Here is a 13,703-nt window from a genome sequence, read left to right on the forward strand (position 1 = left end):
ATCGAAAATACACGGCATCTGAATAGCCACATAAAAGAAGTACATAACCAAAATGAATTATCATATAGTACGAACGACAATTAGAATGGAATATGGTGAACCTTTTATATATCAAAGACAATTATAAGGCTTTGACCTCGTCAATCAATCTCTTCAACCAAATTAAATAAGAGAGCTGTTATTTCTATTCACATGTTCCATTTTTTTTATCCATTTTATTTTTAAAAATTTTAAAGATAAATTTACCCCTTTGTAAAATTACTTCTAAGGACTTAGGAGGACACAAATTTTCACACACAATAAAACACACTTTTAACACCATTAGATTCATCTACTATCAAGGTTCAGATTATCCACTTATAAAATAATCATTAATGTTATTTATTTTTGTCTATTGTTCGATTTTTTTGTTTTGGAAAATGAATTAGTCTCCTCTAAAATCGTACTTTCTCTCCTCCACTTTGTCATTATCTTCTCTAACTCAAAAGCTGAAAGAGAAGAACTTTCTAACCACTAGAGCATGTCTAAACTAAAATCACCCTGAGATGGTTAATCTTTAGTTTCTTGAAGGAAAAAAAAATAGACGTAAAAAATTCACATAAGACTTTTTTTAGCAGGATCATGCTGCCAACGATATATGTCATTGGGTTGGGGCTATGCTATAAACATTGCTCTGTTACATCCTTCTGGGTTAGGAAAAATTTATTCTCTTACATGTTTATAATTTTCTTTCTCCAGTGACATCCTTGTATGCATTTTTCTTCTCCTCTAAACCATCCTCGTCCAAGTTTGGTGGTGGTATGGCTTTTCCATTTATCTTGCGCATTCAATTTCATGCTCAAGAAAGAATTTTAATGACATTAGTTCCCCGTTTTTATTTTTTTTATTTTCCTCTCATATTTATTATCAACATCAGAGCACTTTGATGTTCACGATGATATTATTAAAGAAACAAAAATTTATAAGTGAATTTTTAATCTCAGCAGTGTGAATTGAATGAATGTTAATCTAATGGTTAAAAAAGTGTCATAATAGATACATAATGATATTTATTTTGCTTGAATTAATAATTAAAGAGTATTTTAGGGATAATGGTGGGTGGAAAGATAGGATTGTGTTTTTTCAAATTTATATAGTGGGTGAGAAAATAAAGTGGGTGGAAAAGTAGAATAAGGGAGTGGAAATAGCAGCATTCTTAAATAATCAAAACAAGGTGGATTTTCACTTTGATCAGCAACCAAAGGCCCACCCCTGTGGCAACTATATGCGTACTGAGCCTAGAGGCGTTCATGAAAACAATAAAATCTAGCCTTATTACGGGAGACTTTCATCAATCTCAAGTATATATTGAAGGAAGTTGAGGTTCCATTCAAAAGAATCAATTGATGATATGAGAGTAGTCCAACTCTTTACAAGACGTGTGATTGTTAGGCTTTCTGTCACATCCCGGGATCGGCTTCGCCATAGCACGATATTGTCCGCTTTGGGCCCCCCTCTCTACTCTCACAATTTTGTTTCTGGGAACTCACGAGCAACTACCCAGTGGGTCACCCATCCTGGGATTGCTCTAGTCCCAACTCGCTTAACTTCGAAGTTCCCATGACTCCGAAGCCAATGAGCTCCCAAAAGGCCTCGTGTTAGATGAAGGCGGGCATGTACATATAAGGCACATCACCCCTTTTCCGTCGGTCGATGTGGGATGTTACAATCTACCTCCTTAGGGGCCCGACATCCTTGTCGGCACACTCGCACCCACGATAGAGTGGCTCTGATACCAAATTGTCACATCCCAGGATCGGCTTCGCCGTAGCACGATATTGTCCGCTTTAGGCCTCCCTCTCTGCTCTCACAGTTTTGTTTCTGGGAACTCACGAGCAACTACCCAGTGGGTCACCCATCCTGGGATTGCTCTAACCCTAACTCGCTTAACTTTGGAGTTTCTATGACTCCGAAGCCAGTGAGCTCCCAAAAGGCCTCGTGCTAGATGAAGGCGGGCATGTACATATAAGGCACATCACTCCCTCTCCGTCGGTCGACGTGGGATGTTACACTTTCACATGTGGGCAAACCCAGTCTGATACCATGAAGAAAGTTGAGGTTTCACCCCAAAACCAATTGGCAATAGGGGGAGTAGCCTAACTCCTTATAAGCCCATGCAAGGTTTTCTAACTTTCCAATATAGAACATTTTCACATTCACATTCTCACACGTATACTAATATATGTAATCATAAGAATGAAATCTGTTTATACCATAACTGACTAAGCAACCTTGGATAAGAAAAATCAGCTCATGGCTACAGTTTATGAAGATACCATGCCAGCTGATTTTGGCATCTCATATATGTCGAACGGCATTCGATTGGTGATGATCGAATGCTGAAGACATTGTGCCAACTAAGGGAGGAACCATGAATTTTTTAATAGGTGGGTTAGTAAAAGTTATTAATTTAAAATCTAAGGACCAATTTTTTTTTTTTGGATACTTACCATTTCTATAGTTTTTTTGGAAATAAAAGTATACATTGTGATAAAATAGTAAAACGTAGAGAGTTCAAATCATGAGAATAACATTAAATACATGTAATGTATTGTAATTTGAAAAAAGGCTACATGGGCTAGAGCTCATGGTAGCCCTCTACCTAGTTTTGCTAGTGGTTCCAGGTGGCACCATAACACGAGTGACATGTAACGACCCGTCTCAATTTTTAACGTACTTGGACAATTTTTAGGGCTCCATTTTATTGATTGCTACAAAACGCACATGCCCATGACTAAAAAAGATTCAATCGTAGAAGGTTTACTTACTGTACAAAGGTTGAGCATCTCTTGATTGTCTTTGGCTCATTATCTTCAATCTCTAAATATTCACACAACTTTCCTCTCTTCCAAGATTCGTTGTGTTTGCTTTGCTCTGTTTTTAGTTAGAATCACTTGATGGCTACTTTGAAATTCCTAATTTCAAAATCCCTAATTTCACTTTAGTTCTCCATTTTGTTTTAATTGAATTCGTGAGAGTTAATGTCTTTGATATGTCTTTGGTGTTAGCTGGATTGGTCTAGGCCTTTGGTATGCTCCTAAATGGATCCTAGATTCAAGTCCCCATTGTATTCGTGTGTGTGAGTTCCCCCTAACTCTATGATAAAAAAAAAGGCTTCTGAATAAATGTGGTTTTCACTTTACGAAGTGACCCTATCAGATTAGTGGGAAAATGCCCACCTGAGATGAAAGAACTAAAATACCCATACCACGTCATTAATTCTGATGAAATTTAGAACGGAGTTGACGACATGGAGCAAAGTGAACCATATAACCTTGGTCAAAAGTACAATATGAGTCAGTTTGGGTTTGAGGGCAGAAGATGAGATTTGACTATTGCCATCCACATAAAGAGGGAAAAATTAGCCAAAGCAAGAAGCATCTTTTGTAGCAGAAAGAGTTAGAGATTGATTGAAAATTTTGGAGCTTTATAGTGTCTTTTTTTTTTCTCTCCTCATTTTGGAGCTTTATAGTTTGATCCGCAATAATATGACTTTATTTTATCTTCCTTTTCCTTTTCTTTTAAGTTTTATTTTATTTTATTTCTTTTTTATGAAAATGAAGTCTACTCCAAAAAGAAAAATAAAACTGTTTGACTTTTAAGAAAAAAAATGATTGTTAGATTAATTTGAATGGAAAATGTATACGTTGACGTGCTATGTCTATAGCAGTCAATAATTTCTCTAATTTAACAAGTGTGAGAGAATTGATTGACGGTAAAATTTAATATGAATTTGAGGATCAAAATAAAATTCCGATACAAGTTGAAGGACTAATTTCGATAAAGAAAACCCATTTACAAAAGTTTTCTATATCCAACATCTCCAACTGACCAAACTAAATAGTAATAAGAAATTGAAAACTAAAGTAAACAGGTGTCATCAGCATGGAGGTACATTTCATAAAACAGCAATTGTAGCGGTACAGCAATTCATGCAGGAAAATCCAAAACTTCTTCCATCCGTCACCCCAAGAGCTTGCCACCAACACGTGTGCTCACACCTCTCATTCCATGTAATCGATTGTGGTGTTCATCATCATCATCATCTGCCACTGCGGCACTGCGGCACTGCTCTCTCTCTCTCTCTCTCTCTCTCTCTCTCTTGATCTTATCTCTTCCTTCATGTTATTAGTTTGGATCATCATCACCAGTTACAAAAGCAAAGCCCTTCTCTTGTGTTCATTTGTTGTAGTTAATAGTTTAGAGCTGTTTGGGTGTGGGTTTTGAGGCTTTTTTTGGGAACCAACCAAACAATGGATTTGTTGAACTCGGTGCTGAATTGGGTTGTGCCACCGGCAAGTTTAGTGATGATGGCGTTTGCTTGGCCAGCATTGACCTTCATCACTGGTTGTGAGTGGCTTTACAATACGTTCAACAGTGAACCTATGGAAGATAAAGTGGTTATAATTACAGGAGCTTCTTCTGGCATTGGGGAGGTAAGTCTCTCTCTCTCAGCCCTCCAACTTTCCTATTTTTGTGCTTTTTTTTTTTTCCATTAATCTGGATAATTTTCTAACATTTTTCAACCTGATATTTATTTATATATATTTAATTTTATAATTTTATTGCTTGTGATCATTGTAAATTGATAACAAGAGTTGGGCACTATTTTACAAAGCCGGAACCTAATTCTTAGCCCAAAGTTAAATGGGCCACTAGGTGAGGCCTAGAAAAAGTCGGCCTAGCTTGGCTCCATTTCATTTAGAGATTTTTTAAAATTAAGTACTTGAATTATTTCAGTCTAAAAAAAGGAACTTGAATTGTTTAGATTGAAGTTATAATTAGTTACCCCAACAGGGTGTAGCGGAGTGGAAAAGGATTTGACTTGCATACCAGTGATCTAAGGTTGGAACCCCATTTCACCTTTGTAGTGTGAGAAACCCCTAGTTCAGACCATCACATTTACAAAAAATAAAGAGAGTTATAAATAGTTATTCAATTGGACAAGGTCCTATGGATCGGCCCTATCCTGGTCCGTGGTAAAAAGTTGATATAACCCATCCTTTAGCCAATTTAGTTGTCCTAGGTCTTTTTGATAATAGCTCAAGTGGTAAAAAACAGTTACACTCACACACATGAGGTTCTACATTCGATTCGCTCTCCCCTCCCCCAACGTTACTTGTTTTGTTTTAAGAATTATACGCACTAGATCACAGATTTTGGTAGTTTGATAATAGTGGTTATAACTTCTAAGTGCATGATGCCTATGATTGCAGCAAATTGCATATGAATATGCAAAGAGGGGGGCAAAGCTTGTATTAGTTGCAAGAAGAGACAACAGACTGCGACTGATCAGTGAGAATGCAAGGCATATGGGTGCAAAGCATGTCATGATTGTAGCTGCAGATGTTGTCAAGGAAGAGGAATGTAGGCGATTCGTCAATGAAACCATAAACTTCTATGGGCGAGGTACTCAAATTTTTTGGGCACAAGTTTGGTAATTGAAAATGCCATATTTCTTACTACCAAAAGTTTTATTCTTGCAATCACAGTAACAAATTATTGTAGATATTCTTGAGTGATATGTACAGTATAGTGTCAATGCCATAGTATGGTAATAATGATGAATTGAAAACACAGAGGTGGTATAGATTCATGAGCATGAAAACTAATGACTGCATCGTTTCGATAACATTACACAACATTTCAGCACATTTATCTCATTAGCTCACCCACAAACTTCTTATCACACCAGAACAGCTCATTAGTATATTCCCTCAAAGAGAATGATGTTAACGGCTGAGATCAATACACATTAGCCATCTGCTGTTTCTGTAACATAATTGCATCTTTGAGATTTCTAGAATAGTCTCTCAATTGTACATGATACTATCTACACAAAATTCAATGAGAAGCCTTTCCTCCCTCTCTCTTTTTCTGTCTCTCTCTCTATTACTTTTCTGCATAAAATTTAAGCTGTAATTTAGTACAGTACGTTTGTGTATCACATGGGCCTACAACTACGAAAGTTACTGTCACGCAACAAGCAATTGAGATAGAATTCCACTAAGATAGAATCAGTTATGGAGCCTTATGGGATACCTGTAATTCACACTTAATTAATTTTGTGGTGCAATAGGGATTGTATATCACATTTGTATATCCAAAGACAGCAACTGTATGGATATACTTCTGGGTATCCAACGTCTATTGGTAAATTTTATGTGTTGAGCACAAGGTAAACACAGTTGCTTCAATAGCAGTTGTGGTTTTCTAGCAGCCATGGCTGCTGCAACTGCTGTACTAAATAATACAGCAGCTGATCATCACTAGCAAGATAAACTACTCTACTGAGCATGATTAATTCAAGGATCAGTATTCTCGGTTAAGTTATATAGGAATAGGATTGCATTGAATTGTTGGAAACTGCAAATATAATACTGCATAGTTCAGCTTGTGAAACAAATGCACTCAGTGTCTTCTTGGCAGTCAATTTTGTCTCTTTCAATCTTTATGATCAAGTTATAAATTTGTCAGAAAGGTCTAGTGCATTCATGCATGTCTGTTCTGAAAGTAAATGTCATCCAGGTAGAATCACGTTTAAAAACAAAATCATCATTTTTCTGTTTCAACCCTTTAAATTTGTGTCCAATTTTGCAGTGGATCATCTGGTAAACACCGTAAGTTTAGGACATACGTTCTACTTCGAGGAAGTTACAGACACCACTGTCTTTCCCCATTTGTTGGTAAGGATTGCAAAACTGAATGCACAGAACTCCAAAAATGTTGCTCTTCCTCACCTACGTCAAACCAATGGAAAGATCATTGTTAATGCATCAGTTGAGAGCTGGTTACCCCTGCCGAGAATGAGTTTGTATGCAGTGAGTATGCATTAATAAATCAGGCATTGCATGTTGTTGTGGGAAAGTTGAATAAGTTATTTTCCACATATTGCTAGAGATATGATTATTGAGTCACAAATATCAAACATCGTATTCACTGTCAAATTAGAATAAATAAAAAAGTGCATGTGATATGTACTACTATAGTAACCCATCAAATGCTCTCTGTGAAACTAATTTAGTGTCCTTTTGTTGTGCTTTGAATGATCACTAGGCAGCAAAGGCAGCTCTGGTAAACTTTTATGAGACACTCAGACTAGAAGTAGACCATGAGGTAGGGATAACAATTGCAACTCATGGATGGATAGGGAGTGAACTGACAAGAGGCAAGTTCATGGTAGAGGAGGGTGCCGAAATGCAATGGAAAGAAGAAAGGGAGGTAAGCTGTTAATATTTCATTATGTTGGCCCAATGAAGTACACACCATTAAATTGGACTAGCTAGTTTTAATTCCAGGAGCAGACCTGCTAATTAAAGAAACACTACTTTTACTATGGTATCATGTATGATGACAGATATATTTGTATTGTCGTAGGTACATGTGACCGGTGGGCCTGTGGACGATTTTGCAAGATTGATTGTAGCTGGGGCTTGTCGAGGAGATGCGTATGTTAAGTATCCAAGCTGGTATGACATCTTCCTGCTTTACCGGGTGTTTGCACCGAAGGTTCTCAATTGGACGTTCCGCCTGATTCTTCCAACACATGGCGGAAGGAGGACTTCCCTTGTTGGCACTGGGAGGCCTATTTCAGAAGGGTATGGAAGGCCTTTGTTCGAAGGCTCGCCTCCGAGGAAACTTCCCAGCACATTCGCCCCCCAGAGTCCCCAGCAGCTTAAAATGGAATGACAAGGAAAATAGCCATGTTGTTAGCCTCTATCTGGATATTCAGTTTGTTCAACTTGTGTTCTTTAGCCGTCACGGAGATTTTAGAGAGTAGGAACACAGTTATTGAATTCAGTAGTTCATGTAATAAACTCTTTCGATCAGCTTAATAAATTCCATAAAGAGCATATCTGATCTTAAGATTGATATGAATAGAGTGCTTTCAACATGTTCTCTTCGTTTTTCAATAATTCTCCTGCTCAGGTGAAGGATGTGACAGAGTAGTCGTTTGTTTTTCTGTTTTCTCATTTCTGATAGTAGACGAGAGTGTTATATATGTTTGCTTAATTGTTCTGTTGTATCACAAGTATGTTTGCTTAAAAATAATTCTTTTGTAATACTTTTCGTATTAAAATACATTTAATGAGCGTATAGCCGCGCGGCTATACTCTCACTCTGTGAATATATTAAAATATTTTAAGGGAATAGACGAATACAGTTGAACATTTAAGGAGTATAGCCGCGCGGCTATACTCTTTATATATTAAAATATTTAACAAGTATCGCCTCACAACTGTACGCTTTTAATAAATTTGAATATTAAATAGTATAGCCGTGCGGCTATACTGTTTACACACTAAAATATTCACAAAATATAGCCTCGCGGTTATACGCTTTTAATAAATTCCAATATTTAAATGGTATAGCCGCCCGGCTATACGCTTAAAATAAATTCGTATATTTAAAGAGTATACCAGCCCGGCTATACTATTTAAAATTCAAACGTGTATCATTTTCTTTTTTTAAAATATAAAAATAGTTTCTTCAAGTCAATAAATAGTTTTTATATATTCTTTTTTGTAATTAAATAATATCTTAGCCTTATTTAATTATTTTCATTAGTAATTATGTTTTAATTATTATTTCTTTATTGAGTAATTAATTAACTCCAAAAATTATATTACTTAATAAATAGTTTTTAATTTTTAATTTTTTTTACTTTAATTTTTCATTGGTTATAAAATTTTCTTAGGAATAGCTAATTGCTTAGTATAACTAGCCTATTTTGCATTGTTTTAAGTTTATTATTTTTCCTTCTTGGGGCTTTTTTCTTTTTCAGTTTGCTTAGTTTTCGTTTGGTAATTGCTTTTTGGGTGGACTTATTTGAATGCCTTTAATTCTTATAACTATTAACGGGTTGGCGATCCAAGTATGGGTTATCTTCTGGAACCTTTTGTTGACAAAACTTCGTTACACAGCTGGTGAAGGCAATTCTGAATCAAGTAGTGGAGAAAGTTCAGGTATGAGCAGTTGTAACGCTGACCCTGCTCATGGTCTGCAAATTGTTGGGATGAGTGCAACCATGCCAAATGCGACAGCAGTGGAAAATTGGCTTCAGGTAAGTAGAACTATAGAACATGAACTATGATCCTTCTTGAACAAATGTTTGACTGTAGGCAGTTTGTCATTAACACCTGCAGGTCCCTTAGTGTTGCCTATCTGTGGGTGTTTGGCAATTGATTTAAAAAATATAGATACAAAATTCTTTACTTGGATTGTGGAACTTAATAATGGGATCTTGAATTCCACTCTTAATGTAGTTGTTCTGTATATGATGAGTAAACATCTCATAATAAGTTCTGTCTTTCAAGGGAAAGTTAATGAAATAGTTAAGTCTTGTTTTGGTAGAAGAAATTTCTAGACACCAATGAATCAATTAGGTAATCAACTAACTTGATTTAGATTTAACGTTTACAGTGATTGAAAAGTACCACCATGTTTTAAAATTTTTGGTATTTTCGATTCTTATGGGCAACTTGATATTGGAAGAATTGTTTAACCTGCATCAAGGTACATCTCTTGTTCTCTCTTACGCGTTCCCCTTCTTTTATTCTCCCTAGTGTAGAGCTTCACTTTCTTTTCCTTCTCTTCCATTTTTTCATCAAATTTTCTTGTTGGATCAACTGGGGCTCTCTAGAAACCATGTAGTTTACTAATTGACAAACGACAAACTTCCTTCACAACTGATTTTTCTTACCGCAAATCCAAAAGGGATTAATTTCACAACACATCAATATCAATATAGGGATTATTTTCACAGAACAACAATACCAATATGAGGCTAAACTTCTTGTTGAATCCAAGAACAAAAAGTATTGGACGTGTGAGGCGCTAAAGTTAAACTAGAACGGGGTACTAAAACTTTCTGATTTCCCACCTTCATGGATTAACGGGGGAGGATAGCTGACCCCCTCTTTGCTTGGCGACCACGCCACGTCGCTTGAATGGAAGTTGCTGCCAATAACTCCTCTTGAGAGTTTTGCATCTCCTTGTTGAAATGCCACCAAAACCTAGAGACAACAGTCTTCAAGTCGTAGGCCATGAGAGCAAATGCTTCAACTTTTGTGTGAGACTTGACAATTCTGGTCGAGATGGGTAAGTCGGAAAAGGAGGTAAACTTTGATGCCCAATCTAAAAGTTCTTCTCCATAGAAATCATTTTTCCCAAGAAGACGAGTGCTTGAGGGAGAGCCACTACTCTTATTAGATGTGTAGTCCCATACAATGCCTTGCGTGATGAAGAGCATCTTATCAAGTGGTTCCCCTTCTCGAATAATATGGATGTCCTCAGTATACATGACTGGCTTAAGATTCTCACAGATTACTTTCAACACTTGTTCATCCACCGTTTGAAGCATTGGCACCTATATATATGCATGTATAGGTAATAATCAAATGACTAGGAACATGATTATTATATATACTCGAATTAAAGTCTTTTTAACTGCTTATCTACTGACATGATTACCAACTAACTCTTAGTCAAGTGATACTTCTCTTGCCAATGTTGAACGAAGTCTCAATCGTTGTTCAAAAATGTTAAAAAACTAGTAACATGATTGGTTTAGATTATCAGTTAGAGGCACTGAATTTTCTGATAGATAGAGGAGTGTATAACTTACTTTCTTTAGGATAGCCAAGCAGAGATGGTACTTGATATTGTTTTTATGTTCCAAAGGAAGAATAGAGAGCATATTCTCTACATGAACATCTTTGTTTTCTTCAAGCTTTCGTAGTAAGTTTTCCATGATCACCGTCTTCATTTCCTTTGGGAGGCCATTTTTAGATAACCATAATTCTATATCGAGATCTTTCATTTTCATCTTCCGTCTAAGTTTCTCTGATCTTGTAGTTGACAACTGCATATAGGTCTGTTCCGCAACAAGAAAGGTAATTCGTTAGTTCATGTCAACACCATTAATGCTGAGACTGATCATCCAATAGAGAAAAAATTTTAACCCCAAAGAAAAAGTTTACAATAGAGATTTATTCCAACACCAACCTGTAAATTTCCAATGAGATATAAGAATAGTAGCAAGCCAATTATAGAAATAGACACCGCAAAGAGGTTTTCCCATGCATAGGTACTGGTCTGGAGATTTTGACCAAGAGAACTGCCAAAATGAAAAAAAAAAAATTTATATATATATACAGCCCCAACAAACCAGTTAAGAAAATTCTGTTCAGATAAATCTTATGCATACCTTAGATTCCGTAAACCCCACCAGAAACAATTCAAGAACTTATCTAGATAATCCTTTGACCCCAACACCTTAGACTGAATGGCCTCAAGAAATATACCAAAATCAAATGTTGTTGCATTTGGTGGGTTTACAGGGCAAAATTTATTCAGAAATGTTACTCTAGATGTTACGTCTCTAGATGTATCGTCATTACAATAAAAAGTACTAGGTTCACATCCATCTGTTCTACAAGCGTACTGCCAGCAAGCTGTTTCTCGTTGAATAGAAAACAAGTACCAAAAGGCTCCGAGTACCTAATTGACCATCGAACTTTAGCTATAGAAAGTTCAGAAAATTGGGGAGAGGAGGGAAACAATGTAACTGCAAAGATTTAGGGTTCTTAATAAATATTACTTTAAAGCAAATTTTAGGAAGCCAAGACTGAAACTTACATGACTAGCAAGGATATAGAGAAAGAAATTGAATAAACCTTTAACCCATATTCCAGTCTCCATGCTAGGATTCTTGTTAAGCTTCTTACACGATAGGTAGATGCAAAGAACCCGGGGCACATATTGCAACAAAACAAGAGAGCTCAGGAACTTCCTTGTATTCAAAGATCTCGAGTCCCTCATTTTCAAAAAGAGAATTAAAATTACAACCTGCACATGTGACAGTAGTTTAAGCCAACAGAGTAGTTGTGATACATGTTCAGTAAATTAAGGTACCATCTAAAATTTATCACATTTGGTCAACAATTTCTTTGTTCTTGTCATAATCTGCTGCCTCCATGCAGCAAATACTACAATTTAAGGCTTCTCTTACCTGAGGAAGGGGAAGAACAGATAAAATGTCAATCAGGATGCAGGATCGCCAAATCTTCTTAGCTATAATCAAACCATCCTTAACTAGTTTCTTTCCTTTAGAAGAAACTACTTTGGATGCTTCAGAGGCCCCAGATGTGTCAACTTCTTTAACTAGTGTTCTAATTTGAAAAATAATGTGCACTATATAAGATAGGTCGGTGATTGATCTTAAAATAAGAGCAGCTTTCTTCAAATTTTGGTCCAATCCAAGGCACTTGCGATCCTCATCGATGATAGGAATGTAAAAGAACAAAGGATCCAGTGAGACTGCACAAACACATGATACTATAAATAACTTGTTCCACATTGGAAGGAACGACCCTTGTGGATCAAGAATTTCCTTCATTAAATTTGGCCATTTTTCCCAAGGTTCTCCATCTTTCATGGCAGATTTTCCATTTGCAGCTTCTAAAGACAGAGCAGTTTCTGGATAAATCCTGAAGAAGACAAACCCGAAATTCAAAATTTGCAATATTATGATCATATATTTTCATTGTGATCACAAACATGTTGCATCTTAATGAAGGCTTGACACAACAAGAATTTTCCTTACAACCATCAAGAAAATAACTAGATGTTTGGCTTGTCAAATGGTAAAGTCAGATACTTGATACAAAATAAATTCAAAAGAAGACAAATAGTATTAGAGAGTGAGAAACTAATAACCTCAGGAAAAAGGTTTTCTCCTCTGAGCGCTTCATAACTAAAGTTATTTCAGGGATGTCCACAGTTGAAGCTTCTTTGTGATACAATATCCTCTTCACTGTTTCATCCTTATATATTGCCTCTGAACTCTTGATAGAACTAAATTCAAGCATGCAAGGTACAAAAACATTGTTCACAATTTACTTTACATAATTGTTTTTTTTTATATATACAAATATTCTCTTATGTAGACGTCTGGACGTTATTACCGGACGCCATTGTACACATGGAGGAAAGCAGGGAGGTAGTAGAAAATACATTAATTGTACGACATGCAATGACAAGTTTTATATCAATTAAGATTTCATTAGGAAATTAGAAAATTTGTAAGTACTAAGGCTTAGGCAGAAAAACAAATGTAACAATAAGTTAGTGCCGTTTTGATCCTTAGCCTAAACAAAACAAAAAACAACAAAAGAAAATTGCGACTATGGTTGTAATTGCCTTGTCCCCAAGTATCAACAACAACAGCAAATTTAGTTTATTCCTATGTGAAATTTTTGCAGGTACCTTTTTCTACACTTGTGGATAGCAGGCGACTTTGACAACGAAGTGGTTGTGCCGGCTACAAACTGATCCCAACCGAAACATATATATGTTTCCACAAAAGGAGATGCTGATGTCTGAGATAAAAATTTCTGTTTGATTATAACTTCATAATTAATTTTGACTGCATTTGAAAAGTCAACAAAAGTAAAAAAAATTTATGAACTACACTTTGGGAATTCTGGAATTGGTTTGCTACATTAATTCACACACCTTGAACTCAAGTTGAGAAGAACTGATAGATGGCAGCAGTACCTCAAGTGGAGCTTCAATAAAGATGGGGCAAAGTGCTAAGAGGAGTGGCAGAGCAGAATGTGGCACCTTAAACTCGTTTTTTTAGTTATTTTGGTCCTTCAACT

The 13,703-nt window shown here is 36.1% G+C and overlaps 2 protein-coding genes across 2 annotated transcripts; one reads left to right on the forward strand and one right to left on the reverse strand.

Moving 5' to 3' along the window:
- Positions 1-4,132: 4,132 nt before the first annotated feature.
- Positions 4,133-7,959, forward strand: LOC117615536 (11-beta-hydroxysteroid dehydrogenase-like 5). Its single transcript, XM_034344636.1, has 5 exons — positions 4,133-4,475; positions 5,256-5,448; positions 6,640-6,860; positions 7,096-7,260; positions 7,417-7,959. Exons 1-5 carry the CDS (start codon positions 4,293-4,295, stop codon positions 7,726-7,728), a joined length of 1,074 nt encoding a protein of 357 aa, XP_034200527.1. The 5' UTR covers positions 4,133-4,292; the 3' UTR covers positions 7,729-7,959.
- A 1,972-nt stretch (positions 7,960-9,931) lies between these two features.
- On the reverse strand, positions 9,932-12,526 carry LOC117620063 (cyclic nucleotide-gated ion channel 1-like). The gene is made up of 6 exons (XM_034350157.1): positions 12,053-12,526; positions 11,680-11,889; positions 11,249-11,541; positions 11,047-11,158; positions 10,667-10,915; positions 9,932-10,408 (listed from the first exon to the last, which is right to left on the reverse strand). The coding sequence occupies exons 1-6, from the start codon at positions 12,476-12,478 to the stop codon at positions 9,932-9,934; spliced, it is 1,767 nt and encodes a 588-aa protein (XP_034206048.1). The 5' UTR covers positions 12,479-12,526.
- Positions 12,527-13,703: the final 1,177 nt, after the last annotated feature.

The sequence above is a fragment of the Prunus dulcis genome, chromosome 1, assembly GCF_902201215.1.
Source record: "Prunus dulcis chromosome 1, ALMONDv2, whole genome shotgun sequence".
Lineage (NCBI taxonomy): Eukaryota > Viridiplantae > Streptophyta > Magnoliopsida > Rosales > Rosaceae > Prunus > Prunus dulcis.